Here is a 21,313-nt window from a genome sequence, read left to right as displayed (position 1 = left end):
ATAGGCTCTCATATTATCTCTGCTTACTTTACTAAATGGAGAGCTATTTGCTTGGAAGCTCATAAAGCTTTAAAATGAGAAAAGACTCTCCAAACACTTCAACATCTGCTCACAGTGCTGGCATGAAGTGACACCACAGGCCCAATTGCCACATCTCTTTTGTAGCAGACATAATTACGACATTTTCCCCCAGATGACGTTTGGAAGAGTCAGAGCAGCCGTCCAAAGACGTGAGTCTCCTCAACAGAAGGGTCAGATCATGTTTGGTCATCTCACTTCTACGTGAGTAATCAGCTCTCTCCTCCAGGAGGGTCAATGCTAAACAGGTCTCCAGTGGAGTCAGTGTTTGTTCTTGAAGGCAGAGCAAACACAGATCCAGCGAGCGCATAGTTAAGACCAGAGGCCCACGATGTCTCTGCCGGCCCACAACCAACCCTGGCTGTGAAACATAAAACTTCTCAGGAATTAGAAACTGTCCTCAAATATGGGAAACATTCGAGCAACTACACTGGTGCTTTAGTGAAATGAACCTTAAGACTTACACATTGTGTTGCTTTAAAAAGGTGCAGGTTTTATATTAGATGATTATTTGGAAACATTTTGATGGAATTATTGAGTGAAATTGTAGATCTGTTTAATGAAGCAACACAACTCACCACAAAAATGTTTTGCAGAAGAACAAAACCAACGTGGAGGACAGAGCTTGGTGCAGTGTGAAATCAAACATTTGACCGTTCAGATGTACATTTATCTACGGAGATTTTTAAAAAGTTTCTTTTGTGACCTCAAAAGAAAACTGAGTGAGAATAAGCCACTAGGTAGTTTCTAGCACTAGACAAGAAGACAGAGAAAGTGGACAACACTAAAAAAAATTCTAATAGAAACAAAGACAGACTTATCGATGTTGAAGTAGCCACAACCTTGAGTAAGAAATGTGGTCCTCATGTCCTCTATCTCCATCAGCACAGGGATGTTGAAGCGACTCTGCTCTCCTCTGTTGAGCCACCAAACTAGCTGCAGATCTGTTGTCCAGCACTGTTAACACATTACATTAACATATATGCATAAATGGCCAAACCTACTGTTTTTACATAAAAGATCTAAAAGGAAACACATATTTGTTCATAACAAACTGTAACTCAACTCTTTTCCCTGACATCCTGCAGACTTCTCTGCAGCTTAGAAGGGTGATGACATGCAGCCACAGGAAGCCATTAACTGCAGCAAGGACCAATTAGGCCCCAGCAGGTGTTCTTGCCTTTGCCTGCTTTGGTCCTGCTTCACCTCAATGTCTGTGACAGAGCCTCTCCATCTAAGCTCAGGAAACAACGGGTAGTTTCATTTGCTAAGCAATTTGAAGCAAAGGATTCCTACTGGAGGGCCTCTAAAGTTCTTTATTGCGTTCTCTTTGTCCCCCCCCCCCCCCCCCCCCACCCAGTGCAAGTCATTAGAGAGGACAATTACATCCTCCTGAAGAAGGTCTGCTTTTTACAGGAGGGGAAGATAAGACAGGATCTCTCTCATGTTAGACCCCTTCAATGCAGGCGCTCTCTGAAGCTTATTGCTCTCTTCACACCCAGTCAGAACAGAGACAAGACAGTCAAAATCAAAGTCAATCACGTCGGTCACAGCGGAAGGAGAATGACACGTAAGAACAGTCTCTCCCATGTAAAGGAAAACTGATATTTGTGAGACTTAAGTAAAAATGTGAACACAATTGTGACGTGCAAATGATTAGTTTCACCTGTAGATAGTTTTAACTAAAACAGGTTCAATAAAATAGTTGCTACTACTGTCACAGCCACAGTTCATCAACATACTGCACTGCCCATGCTTGTGCTGGACATAGAGTCACAGTAATAACATGTTAATTGCTGCTGTAATTATGTTGATGACATGCATGTCACTTCAGGAGTAAAAGAGAATGTGAAGGTGTTGTGGTCAATACAGAGGGGCTTTGATTTGCAGGGTTGTGTATTTGACCCCAGACAGAATGTAGTGTGGGTCAGAGAGAGATAGACCAGAGTTAGGACTGGATTATGAACTGTGAATGGTAGACAACCCAAAAACCTCTGATTCACTGGGTGTAGATCAGTATTTTGGTTAATGTGGTTACAAATCCCCCCCCCCCCCCAAAAAAAAAAAAATCAGCTGAAGGGCAGGAATTGCATTTGAAGTTTATAGGTTCTTATTATCTAAGTTTATATTGTGCCCACATAGTCCATATTCATAAAAAAAAGCTGTTTCATCACATTATGTAATTTAACAACAGAAAATCTGGCAGAAGGTAGCTAAATTTCAGTGATCTCATGGTCAACATGTGGAACCTGTCATGTGGTCTGCTGGGTAGTCTGCACTTGATGTTAATTTGCAGGCGGCAGGGTGCATAGATAATGCACAGAGGACAGGAGGTGGGGATTTTTGCCCCCATGACAAGTAGTAACAAAAGGATAACACTCTGCAGGCAAGTAATAGAAACAATAACCTGGAAACAAGCCCAACATAGAGCTGTGGAATATTAGGGACCGCAAGGACTAAGTAAAAAGTAAAAGTTTAATACATGAAGAATATAGCAATATTATTTAAGGTATAATAATAATTAATATTGCTAATAGGGAAAAAACATTCTATTCCTTATTTTTTACAGCTTAGTTGACATTTTTATTTAATACTTTACCTTCATTTCTTTCTCTGACTTTGCTCTTGCTGTCTCATGTCTCTGCTGTAGTGCTAATCTTTGCAAACGGACCTTGTCTTTGAGCAGGGCAGCGTAGTGGCGATGGAGAGCATCCCTGAGATGGTGCATGCTCCAGTATGCCTCAAGATGGCGCTGGAAGATAAACAGAGACACTGAAAGCTGAAGGGAGCTAAAAGGAAGCACTACTAGAGGGAAGGATATGATGACATTATTGATTCCTGTGAGCTATGGATCATATTTGAGCGTATTTTTTCCCTCCAATTACTGTCTCTGACTGCAGAATCAGTGTCTTAGTGATAATGAAAGTGTCTTTATAGTTATGGCATTAATATTCATGAACCTGCTCCAGATGAGCCCGACGCCTGGCCTTGGCCTCTTGGTCCACGTCTTGAATCGCTTTCCTCCTCCAGGGTTCAGTTTTGACTTCATTGCCTGCCTATCAACAGTAAAAACCCAATTTAGATGGTGTGGGAGTGAAACAGTCAGCTTGCCCGAAGATTAAAAAAAGAATGCATTTTTGGTAATCCCTCTCGTCTGCCAAGAGCATCCACCCACACAACAGCCTGACATTGTGTTCTTGCAATGCCCAGCCAAAAAAAAGCAAGGAGTATATGCCCACCTTCTCTCTTACAATAAAAAGCCCCCACCTTATATCCAGATCTTCAGCATTTCTCTAGAAAACAATTTTGTAAGGCTGTGATCTGCACTAAGCCTATCATTGGGGAGTAGTGTGTTTATTTAATCCTGATGAAGGGGCCTGATGAAGAATGATACTCAACAGATGTTACAGAAGTTTCGGGGAAAGACTTTAACCTCTGAATCAAAAGAGAAATGTTGACTTGTCCTGGCAAAGACCATCAAGAGTAGAAAGATCAAATCAGGAATGTAACCAGAAAAATGCAAGCCTAATGGGAGAAATGGCATGCATGCCAAAGCAGATTAACTACACAGAAACACATGCTACATGCTTCTTTTTATAACCTTCAAATGACACATAAAACATGCTTGAGCTTTGATGGGAAGACTACACTGTCTGATCTTCTCTCTGAGGTCACACTGTCCCTGGGAAATGCCTCGTCCTTAACAAGCTGCCACTGAATGACCACATTACTAAAGTTTATGGGCAGAGTCTGTTCAGGAAGTGTCTGTTTTGTCTTTTCTCACAAAAGCTACTGGAGAAGCAGGATTTATCAGTTCCGTTGCCACAGTAATGCTGTCATGGCAGAGTAAAGGGACCTGCAGTTCTTTGCTGTCTGCTGTGTGCAAGTGTCAGTGAAGGGGCGAAGGAAGCATCCATCTGTGCACCCTGCCACTACAAATCAGTGGAGGATAATACAACTGTCCTGCTGTACCATGTCACTCTACTAGACAAGCGATCATGATACTGCAAAGAGGTGAACAGAAGCCTGCAGCCATTCTTTTTTACTCTTGATCCAAAATAGGAGCACAGGAGAAATAGATGGGAGCTCATCAGGGACAATGCAAACAATATCAGGAAAGAAAAGTCATGAGATGCTGCAGGTGTGGATGGTATGTGGCAGAAGGCCAGAGCTCAGTGGACAGACCTAGAGCATTGGGTGGAGTTAACAACTCAAAATGAAAAAGACTTTAAGTGGCAGATTCAAGACAGTGTTTCTAGTTGTAACCAAGCCGACCATCTCAACTTTTGCCAGCTCGCACTTCTTTAAATCCAACTTTTCCCTTTGAGTACAAGTATTTGAGCTTCATCAGACCTAATAAAGCTTTTCTTACCCCCAGGACAGACACAGTGATGAATAGTTCTGCTTCAGGCCTGAATCAGACAGCAATGAATACCAGTGTTGAGGAAAAAAAAAGGGGGAGCGAGGGAGGGAGGCACATAAACAAGGCCACAATTGAAATAACACAATAGAGGATGATTACACAACTTTCAGTCACCGAGCCAGTTGATAATATCATCGCAGGATCCATGGAGAACCGAACAAGTCTTGGTACACACTGTCCTGGTTCAGCCGTGATCTCAGTCTGCTTGCGTGCGACAATAAAAAACACTTTGTGACACTGAATGGGAGCATCTATTCAAGGCACATTGCTTTATTCTAGCAGCCTGTTTGTTTACTCACATGGAATAAATGAGAAATCTGTTAAGTCATGTATAAAGCTGTGCCTTACACATATTTAACACCTGATTTATTATGCCATGAATTCTTGATTTTTTTTTCAGGATAACAGCATAATAATAAAAATGAAAATCTGACTGGTGATGAGTGTGTTTTTAGAAAATACCTTTCTGATATCAACAGGCAGTAAGTATGCATCCAATATAGAGAGCAGAGTGCTTGATTGATGGAAGTCTTTGCACTTTGATCTCATGACAAATCCACAAGGTAACCTTTAGAGAAACAGGGCATGTCACTACTGCTAATGTTGAAAATATAGCATCAAAAAATAACTAACTACAATGTAACCTGAGCATATAAGAAAGTATGTTTTTAAAAAGCTTACCAAATGTTGCTGTTTGACCGCTTCAAATTCACTGTAGTGTCTTCACAAACATATTCAGTCTACCTCACACTTGTCTGTCCAAGTTACTGAGCTTTGTAGCAAACCACACTCTGAGTAAAACTCTGGTTACCAAGTTACAGAGAACAATACAAGAACCTTAAAGTGTATTACTCCCATACACACAAATACACACATTTTAAATATGTTAGTGACCTCATGTGAAGATTTAATCTGTGTCAAAGGATTGCATATTATTACTGTTTCTGTAGGACAATATACAGACACCTGCAGTAAATCCGTAAAGAAGCCAAATGGCTTTTTTCCTTTCACATTCTAATATTTGGTTTATCACAATCAGGCTTTTCTTTTTGCTGGAAACACACTGGTTTGTTCCCAGTCCTTCAGTTGGTCCTAGCAACAAAGCAGAATTCAGTTTGTGACTAAACATTATGTACATGCATTCTGCAGGAGACTTTGGATTTAAAAAAAAAAAAGATTCTGGTACCAACACTCTTTTGTAGCTAGGTGCAATACTTAGTTTGATATTCCAAAGGTAAAGCAGACTGGAGGTAATTTCTTGAACAGATGCACCTGGGCCCTACAGAGGCTCTACAGAGGCTCTACACTGGTCGACCCTGCTTAACAAGAAATCTAAGAGGCTTAGGACACTAATGCCCAAATGGCCTCAGGTAGCTACACTGGCAACAAAGAGTCTTTGAAATACCATCTGGATATTGGCCAGAAGTGTAAAAGAAATCTAAATGACTTCAAATCAGCATCATGTAACAGAATTATTAAAGAGGCCCAACACACAAATCAGCTTATGACGTAAAGGCTCAGTGACACTTGTGTAATTAAAAAAAAAACATTTTTACTTCAGTTGGCATAAAATTATCAGCTGAGAAAACGTTTGACAGTACAAATATCTAGCAAATATTAAATACTGTACATCACTGATAAATCCCTACAAATGATATAACCCTCTTATTAGAGGAAAAATAAACAGTCCAGTTTGGTTTCAGCAGCAGGCGCGTAAACCCTGTTGTTGACAGCTTATTGTTCTCTGGCACAAAGGAACGGTTTCGCGTCCCTTTACGCAAATCCCTGTGCTAATTCAGATGCCCCACTGAAAACAAAAAACCATGTGCAAAGGACGAGAATATTAAGGTATTCAATTCAAACTTCAACACATCATTGAATAGGCATAAACTCGCAAAGAAACATCCCTGTGAACCATAAGAAGCACTGTTGGTTAAGCAACGAGCTGCAGCTTTTAAATCCTATTTCTGTCGAGGCAAGATTTTTTTGTTCTCATTCCAATTCAATTTACTCGTCTGATTTTTTGTTTTTTGTTTTCTTGACAAGGAGTCAATTTTATAATTATTTAAGGAATGACACTTTTAGGAATAATTCCGAAACAAATGGACATTCCTTTAGAGACATTTGCAAACATTTCATTTACATTTATATTCAAGACTTAAATTTAAGATGCCATTGCAGCAGGACTATATCAGTGCACACTTTTCACGAGTCCATCGTAGCTTGAGTCAGCTGTTTAAAGATGAAAAATCAGATGTCAGGTATCAGCAGCCTTTAAGGTGCGGGAGTGCAGAAAGTTTGTCGACTTTTCCCAAAGCAGCGGCGTTTTCGACCCCTTTGAGCCATTCTTTACATTTCCTTACAACTGTCTCGTCCACATCTCCATCCTCTTCTTCATACTCCACGTCATCGTACTTGTATTGATCGTTCAACAGTGATATTTTAACGATAGCGGTGATGTCCTGCTCAGCGCCCTCCGCTTTGGCCACTGGTGCGCTGCTTTTGGACGCTCCGTGCGCCTTTTTGGAAGGAAATACGCGCCTGTGCCTGAAGTCCGCGGCCGCACAACACTTCTGCTGCTTCGCCAGCATCTGCTTTTCCAGATTTCGTTTTTGGATGACAAGAATGGCTTCAGGGGTGAGACTGAGGGTAAATTGAATCTCCTTCTTCCCTTCCTCTTTGCCATGGAGGAGTCTGGAGGAGTCCATTGAGCTGGAGCGCCTGACACCTTCCGATGAGTCCTGAGGTTTGGGCAACGTCAGCCAGGAGCACTGAGCAGCACCCGGCTTCTGTGATGGGCTTTTACTCTTCTCTTGCTGAGCTTTCCGCCCCAAATTCCTTAAATTTGCCGATGCCCAAGATGTGGATTGCTTCCCCTTCTCGGACCCCTTTTCTGCGCCGGATTTGCTGGTGAGCTCAGTCTGAGGAGGCACTCCGTTGGCTTTCTTTTTCCCGAATAGATCCCTGCCAGGAGAAGAGATCCGCTGGTGGAGGCTGATGGGCGGAAAAGGCATTTTTGTGACTGGAAGTGATCAGGATATAAAAACGTGCAAATGTTCAAAGTGCAGATGAGGAAGCCCTGCACAAAGCGACGAGCGGCGCTCTGCGGGCATTATCCAACAGCGAGGTGAAGGGAGGCTGTAGTGCACCTGTTGGCCACACTGACTGACTAGAAATCAACTGGTGAGCACACACACAGCCCGGCTTCTTTATGACAGTGCTGGCAGGAAGGCGTGGTCAGGAGAAGCACCAAACAAAGCCACGAAAAAACTGCGGTGATGTCATTTCATAATTTTCAATAACTTCCGATGAGCCACATGCACCTCATGTTCCCCTCAGATTTTCTCACAGCGCCCCTCTGCCGTTTTGCAGTCACTGGAGCTGCTGACACATATTTAATAAATTGTTTAACAGACAACCAGACTGAAATATACTACTAATCTTCAAGCATTGATGTGAATAGTGTCTGGTTAATTGCTGGTGACACATAGTAAGTATACAGTGGCCCTGTCAGTCCCTTATAAACACTACTGATTGGCCTTTGGTGATTATATATAACCCTGATTGTCCTTGTACTAACAAAACATGTCACAGACACAATGACATGCATCTTGATTTTATCCTTTCAGTCAGTCAATACAGTCTCAAATGTCAATTAACTGAGGCGTGTGGATGGGCCTTTGTTGTGGTGTCCACCATGTAGCCTATGAAAGGCAATCTGAGGGAATACAAATAGTACAGCATTATTGATTTCTCCTCATTTCTGCTGTTATCTGCACTTTCACCCAGACAGTTCCACAATTGATTCAATGTGATTTTGTTTCCCTCAGTGTAGGGAACAAGAGGAAATCAATATTCACCTTCTAAATCTATAGTTTCTGCAATTTATTTCATATTGACTTAACATATTTGTCACGATTTGTGGAACACACTACCTTTAAGTCATTCAGCATATACTTACTAAAATGTACTGATTTCAATTTGATGTGTATGGTAGTGAAATTACATTTATATTGACAAGTAATGAGTAAACAACACGGAATATGTGCAGCATAATTGTTTCTGATTTCAAAAAAGTGACCTGAAATAGCAAAAATGGCATAATTGTTATGATTAGAATAATATATCTGTAGTTGATTACTTTTCACATACTCAGTTTAGCTCAGACTAACTCATGGATTTTTAATCAATCTCTTGAAAATGACCCATGACTAACCCGGACAAGTTATTTATTAATCTTTACAAAGATGAACTCATGAAGCCGAAAAGCACCCAGTGTTTAATTTCAGTGGCTGCCTTGGCGTGGGATCCCTCATCTCTCTGACATAACAATGGATTAGAAGTGATAAAGTGATAAAGACGAAACAGGACACTCTAACAGATTGCTGGGGTCAGGGTATTTCTCCCCCACACCCTCAAACTTTTAATCCAAAAATAGCGGGTAAAGAAAACTGATCACAAAAACAACCAACCTCTCTTCATTCAAGGGAATTATTTTATCCCTCAGATTACTTGGGAAGTATACGGTATTCAGGGATTTGCAGGTCCACTATTAAGTTAGTTGAACAAGAAGTACAGAAGGGAGATTTTGCTAATGCTAATCCACCACCACATTATACAAGTGCCTGATGAAAACATGTGGGGGCTGAATTGCTGTTATTTAGTACAAAGAAAACCTAGAGGCATGTTTGGTGAGCCTGAAGCAAACCCTTCAGTTACTACATAGGCTGATAAGAAGCAGTGTGTCTTTCTTTATGTGGAGACGGATGCATTAAACAGCTTTAAAATCATTTCTTCACTGTAAATCAAATGGATTCATGACTGCTGGTCCAAGGTGTTCTATAAAATAAAGAGACGCACACCTTCTCATCAGGATAATATGAACATCTGCGGCACAGATGGGGGTAGGTTGAGGTTACGAATCTTTCAGAGGAGGTTGTCATGGCAACCCTATCCTCAAAGGCTATGCCATCATGCTGAAGCAATATAGGGATCCCAATGCAAGCTATATTGGGTTATTAGGTCACGTCAAAAGCACAATGCTCAGAAAGGCGTAATTAACTAGGTCATTGCTACATCTGGCAGGAAATCAAATTCAAAAAGGAGAAAGAATTTTAATGTAATTTGATGAGCTGAGGGGTGGGTGGTGGTGGGGGGGCAGGTGTAGTCACATACACTTGGAAGACTAACAGCCCAGACAGGCGCTCATTTTTAATCTATCTGGCTGGAAAAACCTCAAAAGAGCTGTGGATATCTCATATCCCAGTGCATCATCACTGAAGCGGTGCCACTACTGCCTGAGGGAAAATAGTTATTTAAAAACACTGAAGAGCATCTGAGAGGGCATTTAAACATCAGTGCCTCATACGTAGTCAGAAGACAGAAAATGTGTTTTAATGCAATTTCACACTGTTAAAGATGTAAATATGTATGGTTCGCCAATTTTTCAAAATACCTCTTCATTCATACTATATGTAAATACATACATAACACAGTAAGGCACTTGTCCTGTAAATTACAATGTGTAGCAAAGTCAAAATCATTTCCCTGCACTTAAATGTATAAAACCTTCAAAACATAAGAATATCCTTAAATATATTAAGCATAAAAGGCACTCTTTTCGATCACAACAGAAGCAAAAGGTAATGAGTGTTATAATCTGGTAATAATCTTTAGCAAGACTTAAAAAGCAGAGAATTCACAGTCTGAAGTAGCAATAGTAAAAATTTGGAGATATAGCGTATAAACAACACAGATGTATATTTTACAGAGCCACCATTCTTGTAATTTGCATATTAGGACCAGTCATCACATGAAATTATGGAGTCCTAGCTCAGACAGGTAGTGAAGCATTTCATCACAGCATCCCTGTGAAAAAAACAAACAAACAGAAAAAAATGTAAGTAACTGTGGAAACAATTAAAGCAAGGAAATTAAAGTAAAAGGTATGAAGGAATGTTGCTTGAGTTATTCTATAATGATCCATGAATACCCAGCAGACGTGCTTTAGAGCGAAATTGTGCAAAAATCTGCGATGCGTACAAAATTAAAAGTGACAAAAAAGCACTTCCACCCTTTGTTATGAAGATCTGGGTGGGGCTCGTCATGAATAAGTGAGCGTGTTTTGGCGGGGAAGCACCACATGTTCCAAGTGATGGGGGCTCCCTTTCTCCAGGTGCTCTGTGTTTGAGGGATGATGCAATACGAGGGATCGTCATGGCAACCACAGATCGCTGCCTACTCTATTTCCCCTTTGCACTGCTTGCTCTTGCCATCGGTGTGTTGCTATGCAGACTTCGCCTGCAGCCACAGTTAAATTTCGGTGGAGGAGGTGTGAAACCCCGTCAAGGTTAAAAGGAGAAGGGGGGATCATAAGCAGTCTGAGAGGGAGGACGGGAGGTCAGTGCACAGAAAGGAGGCTCCTTGTATTGCTTTGGTTGCTCCCTCTGGTGTATAAACAAAAAACACAACAATCCTTTTTTCTAGCACCCATCCAGCCTGAGGTTTTTTTGATTTTTTTTTAAATTTTACTTTCACTTGATGCTATTTTTGCTCCCCCCCAAAAACTCCATGAATAAATGATAAGTCTCAGAGACTTCCCCAGCTTCTGATTAAATTTTAGAGCAACAGTGGCCTTAAAGCACTGTGGGAAGTGCACATGCAGCAGGTTTTTCTACCTTGGTCTTCAAGCGTGGGAAGTTATAAATAGGCAACAGGGTAAAATACATTAAAGGATCAAGTCCATTCGCCATGTGGTGTTGTGGTTCGCCAGGTATCACATTTTGTGTCAGCACCAACAGGGGTGTAGGGAGAGGACTGTGATCAAAATGTGCATTTGGTCTGTAATAATGTGGCAAACAATAGAAAGCTAAATGATCAAATCTAAATTAATGAAAAATGGATTAAAGTAAGAAGCTTAAGAAGAGAGGATAATAATGTGTTGACAAAAAAAAGGTAAGAAACAAACAAAGGAGTAACATAAAGAAATACGTCATCACCAGGATTTCAACTGTCGGCCCAAAACAAGACATCAAATTTGCATTTCTCTGAAGGAATTTGGCTTTTGTGAGGTGGCACACGGGAAAGGTCTTTGTCTCAGCCTTGTGTTGTTGTTGGCGTTTGGGTGGGGGGAGGGGAAACACGAGGTGCTTATAAGAGGTCTCTCAGCTGTCGGGACAGATTATAGGGTCGCCCAAACATACGAGACACTTGAGGGTCATGGGGGTGGCATTGTGGGGGCTTGCAGGGGGGGATCTAGACCTATCACTAAATAAGATATAACCCCATTTACAGCTAGACTGACAAAACATCACACCTCATGCTTGGCCTAGAGAAAGCAGTGAGGTGGTACAACATATGGGAGAATTTCAGAGGTGAACACCTGAACACAGAGTCTGTGGAATTTTTTAATTCAGTAAGATTTCTACACATTTTGACTCTATACAGCGTATTATCTACTGTAAAGACAAAGAAAAAAACCAGTGAGTCTATAATGTGACTTAATCTTCATATTTCATGCAGGACAGCATATTCACCCCTATCCAGCTTAACAGAAACTCATCACATGTAACACAACTGCTTAATCAGGGGAGAAATAGTTTGATAAATCTACTCAAAGAGCATTATTGCATGAAAAATATTTTTTATCTGACATTTTGGATGAAGCAAATAACGTCACAGAGCTACAGCACAGAGGAGTGTGAAACAACAAGCTGCCATTTGTTTGACACTTCGTGCTGGCCCTCGTCATGGGGGGATTAAAGCCATATGGTGGAGGCAAACAGTGGGATGTTTAGAGATAAATAAAAAAACAAAACATGTTGTCGTTTAATGGTGGGTCATAGTATTGCCTCCAGTTTGTTGTGTGTGGCATAAACAGTGTCATGTGTGTGGACAGTTATGATAAAAATGGGGGATATATTTAAGGTCTCAAATTCCATTCGACAAAAAACAGTTTCTCAGAGGTGGTTTAGGTGTACCAATGTACAGTGTTATGTATGAAAATCAATGCGAACATTTTCCTCAAATATTTGTCATGTATCAGGAAGAGTGGGTCATTCACTCATTGGAAGATTGGTGGTTTGATACGTGGTTCCACCAGTCCATATGTCGAGGTGTTCTTGGGCAAGAATCTGAACCCCAAATTGCTCCCCAAGAATGAATGTTATAAACTATTGTAAAACATTGAGTGGTCAGAAGATAAATGCAGCCCACATAATCATGTTAACTTACCTGGCAAATGGAATGTAGGAGATGCTATACCTGAAAGAGAAGAATAGAAAACATCATGATAGAGGAACAATCACAGATAACATAAGACACCAACTATAGGGAAGAAAAGTACAAATATTATTTTGAGGCTATAGTTTAGACAGTCCAAGATGTTCTTGTTCATCATGGTGAAGACATTTCCCTTCAGCTGAGCTTGACTTGACATATCTGTTATGTTTGGGACCCCTGATATTTCAACTTAAACTGAAATGTCCATATGTTTTGATAATGCTGATCTACACACCGTGGATTTGGAATGATGTGATGTTTCAGAGATTAAAGATTAAAAGCATACTATAAATATAGGATTTAATGGCAGCGTAATAATGTTATTTTTGAAGAGCAAAACACCAAAATGAAAATGCTGTTATTAAAAGGCTTCAAGTAGCAATCAGTCAACTGATGGGTATTTGATACAACTTGGCGAAGGGGATTAACCACATGTGATAGTGAATGAATCGGATATACTGTAATCTTCGTGTTAATGATTCAGAACAGCTTGTGAGCCAAACACCAAGTACAACTAAACTAAACACTATACCCTGTACTGGAGGAAATAATTACCGCTGTAGTGTAGCTTAAAAATCCCCTGATCAAACATCTAATATATTTAAAATATGTGAGGAATCTAGAAATTCAATGATTAACTTGAGTAAGATTACCGTGTTATGTGACCACCAGTCAGCAGGAAACTCTCCTCTGTCCTGTTAAGCAGGGCTGTAAGATTTACTGTAAGACCCTGGTTGGAGTTGTAGCTAAGACATGGGCAAGTTACAACCATGAACTGAAGTTTTACTAGTTTACCCCCCAAAAGTAAATGTTCCGAATGTTTTTAAATGATTGAATTAAGTAAAATAAGTAAGTTAATCCATCCTGTTTTGTTATTTATCTTCCTTCAGTCTGGTGCACTCTACATTGAGTTAGTGTGTTTTAGTTTTATATTATCTCTTTGTTAGATTACACAATTCAGCCTGAGGACTGGATTCTGTGCGTTGGTCTGTGGCTACGTCTTCTTAAAAGGGCCACCTTCATACAGACGGCTCGGTGCCTGCGTAGGAGTGCACTATGCCCCCAGTCTGTTAAGAATGAGCTGGGGATGTGTGACTTGTGGTTACTATGGTGATGCCTCTGAGAACGCAGGCAGAGCGGAAGTGAGTGTACTACATGAACAGTAGGTGTGACAGCAGAGTAGTTGTGAGGCAGACAGTCTTCCTTCTGTGTTGCTGGGGGGTTTGTGTTTCTATGAGCAGAAATTCTTTGTTGCTACTGTGCAAATATGCTCATTAATGACCATACATGCACTGACACGCTGATACACATCACTCACTGGTCTATTTACTCACTGCTGTGCTAAAACTTAACCCCACTGACCCTCAGGATGTTAAGACTTTGAATGTAAGACTATTAAGGCTCTATAATCTGTCTATTATTATTTTTATGTTAATTGATTAATAGTTTTGTCTAAATGACATCAGGAAATGTCCATCACAATTATCCAGAGCCCAGGGTGATTGTTTTGCCCGACCAGCAGTCGAATATCCGGATACTCAATCTATAATATAACAAAACAAAAAAGCAGCTAATCCTAAACAGGAACCAGAAAATGTTTAGAATATTTTTAAATAAAAAACCTAATTGATTGATCAATTATCAAAATTGCAGATGATTTATTCTCTTGTTATAAACTTAATATGCTATGTAATGTTTCAGCCCTAATGAATGAATATCAATACATTAAAACATGGTAAAACCATTTTATTTCAAACTGGGCAGAATCAATAAAAGCTTTTTTAAAGCAGGTCGTGGGAACAGAAACAGGAAATGATTGAGGTACAGTCAGGTTTCAGTAAATCAACTGAAATTACATATTTTCTGAGGCAATTCATTTGACATACTTTTAAAAAATAGTTTTTAAAACCTACTTAGGTGCTATAAATAGTCATTGGACTGTCCACCTGTCAGCCCTGTAGTAGTAATGACCCTGGGGAGAGCTGGCAGGGATTTTGGACTGTTAGTAAACAACTGTCTGTGTCTACTTGCCAGGACCACACATTGTAGAGTCTAAAAAAGTAGGTCCACAGTGATCCTGGCACTACCACTTCCTCTACAGGCCAAGAATACCGACCTACCTGGCAACCTACCTTACAGTCTAATTACAACACCCCTGACTCATGCACATGTCACTGGTTGCTAACTAAGGCAAATCAATTGATTCATGCTTTTGGCATCACATATAAGCCATCTAGTTATTATATTATCGTCAAATATCATATGATATGTACTCTTCATAGTTTGAGTGGAAAAAACTCATTGGGCTATAACTATTCTGAAAAGATGAGTCACTATGAATAAAATCAGCTGGAAGTGTGCCGATGTTCATTTAACCGTTTATAAATTTATCCATGCAGGTGCAAACAGCAGTGTGTCACATTAGAGCACCAGCAGTGTGATTAACTCCACTCATAAAGTCACTGAATGAAGGCCAAAGCAGCTTCATCTGAGTAGGTGTCACTGATTAGTCAACATACTACAGTTGACACATGAGAATGGTGGGTCACACTTACCACGTCATTGCCAAAAACTGCAGAATACAGAAGATGATAGCCAGCCCCTTTTTATGCCACTGTGGAAGCAAACACAAAAGACTTAGTCTACTGATCAAAAACAAAGCAATTAAACTATAAAGAATGTAACTTGTTTGTGCTGTTTATTGTCTACTTACCCAGAACACTGCACAAAGTGTTAAGATGAGGCAGAGCTGGTGGGGAAAAGTTTTTATCGGTTATCTTTCGTGTATGCTGGCAGAATGACATTTTACAGAGAATGTATTCTTCTAACCTAAATAAAATGGTGCTGAAATGTGTGAGGATCAGAAACAGTATCCTTTAAGACAACATGGTGAGAACCAGCTCTTTAACTGAACCAGACCATTCATCTCATTTCAAATGAAAAGGCTACAGGCAGTTTACCTCTTCAATATGTGAAAGCAGACAAAAAATAACAGGACATCAAATGCTTACCAATATAATTTTGAATATGAATACATATCTAGTGAAGCATTAAGGTCAACAAGAGACCAAAAAATACTGTATAAATATGAATGTATATAATCATATTTACCAGCATGACAATGGTCGCTATCAGTCTTGTTTTTTCAAACATGCGCTTCAACTGTTTTAGTGGTCCCATTAGGAAGCAGGTGCTTTAGAAGAACAAGAAGAAACAGTCAGGTTACAGTTTTTAAGCATCAGTTAAAAATATATTTCATGTTAATCCATGAAATGATTGTTATCATGTCTTCATATCTGAGTATTCATCACAGGGGTGTGTTTTTGTTGCTTTCTCCAAAGATAACCTGTTAATCATCCAAGACTGTGAATATGTGTTGATAAATGTTCAGTTTCTATAAAAGGGAGGATTTTTCATAACCAAGGAATGTATTCAAAACTAATTTCTTCTCTTTGTAACACCTTTAAAAATGATTAACTGTATGCATATCAACTGCACGATCAGCTATGACAGACATAGGATGCGTAGATTTTGTTTCATTCTCAATATTCTCACACACACACACACACACACACACACACACACACACACACACACACAAACACACACACACACACACACACACACACACACACACACACACACACACACACACACACACACACACACACACACACACACCTTGTTTGTTGTGTGGGAACCATAATCAAACGTAAATTACATGTTGCAATTATTAGCAGGTTAATATTTCATGCCCTACACCATGATGACACATTCAAAGCCTTCTTCATGATGCATGTGTGACGTGAATAACTGTAACGAGACAAAGGATTTCCCCGCTGATGAGGCACACAGCTCTGGGCTCAGCTGAGCTGAGTGGGTAGTGGGAGTCTGTGGAGCGTCACATCTGTTAGATGAGACTCGACAGTTGACGCAGGCTCTTTCTGCTGGTCTGCAGAGAGGCTCGATGCTTTTCTCATCTGCTCAGAGTGACTGAGACACTAATGATATCCAGACACTGCTGCTGCTGCTTTAGAGGAAGGACATCACTGATCAATACATGGCCAACCGCCTGGATTTTAAAATTTTGCTGTTAGCAAAACTCAATGAATTATTACAAAATTGATGATGAAATTAACACGTTTAGTGTTGTATTAACCTAATGGATGTGAATTTTAAACTTAAATTCACAAAAGCTCAAGCAACAGCCATGTTAATGTTTACATTTCACATCATGTGATCCATCACTGATTCATATTTTTGACAATCTTCCACCAATCTTCCAAGGTGACATGACAAAACCAGTAGTCTGAATAGTCTCCTTGTAACCTCTGCAGTCAAAATCAGGAACAGTTGAAAAAACTTAAGTATTATCTTGTTTTAAGCTCCTTAAAATATGACACTGTCTTGCTTTGGATCAGTAACCTGGACTATGAAAGCAGAAGGTGACCCAGTTTCTTGACACATCTAAACCTTGTGGACATACGATACCTGAAAATAGAGACTGGCCTGTCTGAAAACAAACCCCATGTCAATGGTTTACTGTCTGTCAAAGAAATAATGGCATCTTTAGATTTAGACGCAGGGGTTATCCAGATTAAATAATCCATAATGTTCTAAAATCCAGTGTGAGGATAATACATTTTGAAGTTAAATTCTGATCTTTCTTTAAGATAGCGTGAACTATAAACAGTAAGGAGCAGACAGAGTCTACACAGTACAGTGTATCAGTGTAACAGTATTTTTAGAGCACATAGTCTGAATGTGCTCACACTGCCACCACAATCCTGCAAATACTGATGTCCAATGTCAAACTACCATAAGGAATATTTTAAATTCATCACAGACTTTAAAACTGTGTTTAATATGCTACCAGTGTGGCTTTTAAAAATGTTAGAATAATTGAAAAAGAAAGATGGATATGTCCTGAGTGATGGTGATGTAATGACAGATTTGTAAGTATGGTGTCCAATCACAGAGAAGATATTAGATTAGCCTGTTATGCCCCTACATAGTGGAGGCATCATTTACTTGTTAATACTTGCCAGAAAACTTGGCTTTGCAAATAAGAATGAGAGAAAACAGAAATGTCTGGTGTGTTCCTAGAGACAGACAACTAAACAAACTGCAATCGCAATTACATGAACTCAATCTGGTACAATATCAGCCCACTGCCTTTGGAAGACTAGTTCATTTTTCACAGGTAAGCTTGCCTAACCAATCTATGTCATGTACGTGGTGCTTTACTACTTTTCAACTTGCAGTTCCAGCTGCAAGTACAAGTATTTGACCTTCAGAGCCCACCAACAAGTGTCAACCCTTTTAAATGGCTTCAAGCTGTGGCAGCATTTTTACTCCACCACAGGTTCACCTATATTTATTTAAAAAGACAAATATATAAAGTGAAATATGGTTTAGTTGTCTGGCAGGTCAAACTGATCATAATAAATAATGGCGATTATCATTTGAGCTGTAATCCTACAGTTGTTGTTTATCAATAAGAAGGAACTTGTGTGGAATCAGGAGATAAGCACATGGGGTAACGACTGTAAATGATAATAATTACTACTTGACGTGTATTCTTTAAAACCAGCCTGGAAACAAACCTTGGAAAAATGTGTAGCTGTGCCAAGGAAGAACATAACAGGGTGTGGCAGACTTCAAAATTGATTTAAGACTGTATGAGTCTGTTTCTCATCGTTTGTCATATTCTTGGAAGTGTGCCACAGGGAGGGAAAATGTGATAGCAAGAAAATTCTCAGAAGTCCAAGTTTAGCTGTCCTTAAAAATCTTACCTGGAAAGAGCTGCGATGTTCCCTAGTGTGTAGAAGACAGCAAAAAGCTTGATGCCATTTGGAAGGAACAGGAGTGCTGAACCCTGATGAAACAGCAAATATAGTCTCTGTCAGCTACACAGAATAATGTCACCACACATTAGTCGTTATACTGAAACATAATGTGCTCCCCCTAGAAAACACCACAAGGTTTTGTTTAAGAAGCGCTGTCTGGATGGCATAAAAATCCACATACATGTTCATTATTGGAGGGCCTTTTACTTTAAGTGTTTTAGTTTAGCGAGGGGCCTTAAGGATGTTTAAATAGCTTGCAGCTAATTAAAGCATTTCATAGAAAAAGTGGGTTCAGGAGTTGCTTATGTCTTCTCAGAAAGGGAAGAATTCATACATCACTAATAGATTTAATTCATTTAATGAACGTTCATGCAGTACTGTATCCACTGTATCCCTGTTTGCAAGTTTATGCAGAATATTAATAGATCTGAAACTGTTTCAATAACCTGAAGGAAGATCTGTGATTTGGAATTAAAACAATTATGTGCCATTGCATAATCCAGATTTTTTGGTGCAAACATCTTGTTCTGCTCCACATGTTTTAACCAGAGAGGTAATTTAGTTGACACTATTCCATGTTATTATGGCAGAAGGCACAATAAGAGAAACTGGTTTGGTTTAAGGGCTGGCAGCCAGGTGACAGTTGGTGTTTGAAGATGATGTATGAGTGGATGAGATAATCTTTAAGATTATGTGTTGTCAAAGGATTAATGTTCATGAATTTCTGTACTCTGTGAATTTCATCATCAAAGCCTAGACAGAGAGTAAAAGTACTTTGTGAGTAAGAATTGTCACCGTGGTGGCTTCAAAATGTTATCAGCAAGTGCCGCCTGTGACAGGACTTCCTGCAAAACTGTTCATTGTTGATGTTAAGTAACCTTAATATTTTTATTAAGCAAGTGACTAGTGTCAATATTTTTTTAAGTAGCAAGTGTAAAAGGACAGGATATCATTTTTAATGACAGTGATGCTTGGCCATGTTGACAATTGGAGACTTTTATAGTATTTATATAAGCTACTAAAGGAAAGATAACAAGATGAACTAGCTTGTTCGGACCACAGTCAAAACAAGTTAGTGCACATGAACAAGTTGATAATCACATTAACACAGTTGTGTTAGCTATGCATTCCTTATGTCAGCATATAGTCTAGTGTTGGGATGATATACAATTTTATCTTATAACAAGATAAAATAACTCATGAATAGTGACTTGAAAAAAATGTCCAGTTCACTAATGTACAGTGAGGGCTGAGCCCTGTGTGTGTGTGTGTGTGTGTGTGTGTGTGTGTGTGTGTTGCACATACAGTGGAGCAGAGGAGAGACAGTGAACCGGGTGAAGTACTCTAACGACAACTAAACTTGTTACATTACTGTAAGTACAATAAAAGCTTTGTGAGTAAAAAGCCAAGAGAGCACACACAATAGAGCACAATATGAATGTGACATTATACTATTATAATGAAATATTGTAGAGATACAGAGATGGCCTGGCCTATAAGTCGCATTCTCAAAATTCTAAATAACATGAGGGTTTGGTGTACACCCCCAGCAAAAATAACATCATCCTCATAAATGAAAATTATGATGCAAAATGATCCCTCCCACTAAAATTGCAAATAGTAGGCTATTACAGTTTCCCCCTTATTAACATAAAAAGGCAGCAGCACTCACGAGTATTGAGCACAGGATGCCTGAAGCAAAGCATATGACGAACCATTTCACCCTGGTGCTGTAGCTGAGAGTGCTGGCATCAAGGACCTGGTGAGAACAATGGGAGGATGTCACAAGGCAAAGCTAACGACCTGCAGAAAGACCCACAGGTTTCCTACTGATGATTTAAACATGTTGGCTAGCACCAAACAAATAACACCCAGCTACAATGTTATCCCCAAATACACACAGCACAGGTCTGACTGTAAAGCCACAACTAGATACAATGAAGTGAAGCAAATGAACCAATATATTTAGAATCTGCAAAGAATTACAAAAGTGCAAGTATGGGACACTCTGTTGTGCTGGAGTTAATCTTTAACTTTGCAACAAGTTAACAAGTACCATAATGTAAAATATAAAAAAAATGTTCAAGTCAGCACCTTACCTCATTTCCTCTTCCTTGGGAATGCGTGTAAAAAGTATCAATACACAAAACACACAATGTATTAAATATTAACAGAAGACTATGATATCTATCTTGAAAAAGATTAAGGCGTAGTCACCTGATTATGGTACGATAAAGTGTTCATGTTTAGGACTCGGGTTACAGAAGGCTAGCTTACAGTGAGGCGTAAACTGACATTTTAGCAACAACTAACGCTACTTAACGCTTAACGCTAACGCTAACTCCGAAAAAATAATATATTATTAACATGTGTATGTACAATAATGTTAGGTTTAACACAGGCTATGGAACTAGCCATTGGTGGTGTTTTTGTTATTATACTTTATCTACTGACAGGACGTTAGCATTAGCAGCGTTTACTGTCATATAGGCTACCTGTGCAGTGAGACCCAGCTCTTCATTGTCCTCCTGGCCGCTTAGCACACGACGAAGCTTGTCCATCGTTGAGAGCTAGCAGGGAAATTTGCTCACAAATCTTTATGTATATGTTTCCAGCTGTAGTTTTGTTGTTGGTGTCCACAAGTTTTATTTATCGCTGTACGAGCAACTTTTGACTTCCTGGC

General features: G+C 39.6%; 2 protein-coding genes across 2 annotated transcripts; both read right to left on the bottom strand.

Annotated features, from left to right (window-relative positions):
- Positions 1–6,414: 6,414 nt before the first annotated feature.
- On the bottom strand, positions 6,415–7,515 carry prr18 (proline rich 18). The gene has a single exon (XM_053333249.1). The coding sequence runs from the start codon at positions 7,513–7,515 to the stop codon at positions 6,766–6,768; it is 750 nt and encodes a 249-aa protein (XP_053189224.1). The 3' UTR covers positions 6,415–6,765.
- A 1,372-nt stretch (positions 7,516–8,887) lies between these two features.
- On the bottom strand, positions 8,888–21,313 carry sft2d1 (SFT2 domain containing 1). Its single transcript, XM_053333638.1, has 8 exons — positions 21,126–21,313; positions 20,303–20,389; positions 18,577–18,659; positions 15,893–15,974; positions 15,495–15,530; positions 15,337–15,395; positions 12,734–12,763; positions 8,888–10,369 (listed from the first exon to the last, which is right to left on the bottom strand). Exons 1-8 carry the CDS (start codon positions 21,189–21,191, stop codon positions 10,330–10,332), a joined length of 483 nt encoding a protein of 160 aa, XP_053189613.1. The 5' UTR covers positions 21,192–21,313; the 3' UTR covers positions 8,888–10,329.

The sequence above is a fragment of the Scomber japonicus genome, chromosome 14, assembly GCF_027409825.1.
Source record: "Scomber japonicus isolate fScoJap1 chromosome 14, fScoJap1.pri, whole genome shotgun sequence".
Lineage (NCBI taxonomy): Eukaryota > Metazoa > Chordata > Actinopteri > Scombriformes > Scombridae > Scomber > Scomber japonicus.
This window is presented reverse-complemented; position numbering and strand designations above follow the sequence as displayed.

Coding starts and splice junctions, on each gene's coding strand:
- prr18 (XM_053333249.1), bottom strand. CDS start 7,515: ATGCCTTTTCCGCCCATCAGCCTCCACCAGCGGATCTCTTCTCCTGGC.
- sft2d1 (XM_053333638.1), bottom strand. CDS start 21,191: ATGGACAAGCTTCGTCGTGTGCTAAGCGGCCAGGAGGACAATGAAGAG. Junction 15,975..18,576: donor AACATCGCAGCTCTTTCCAG/GTAAGATTTTTA, acceptor GTTCTTCTAAAG/CACCTGCTTCCTAATGGGAC. Junction 15,396..15,494: donor CACTTTGTGCAGTGTTCTGG/GTAAGTAGACAA, acceptor TTGCTTCCACAG/TGGCATAAAAAGGGGCTGGC.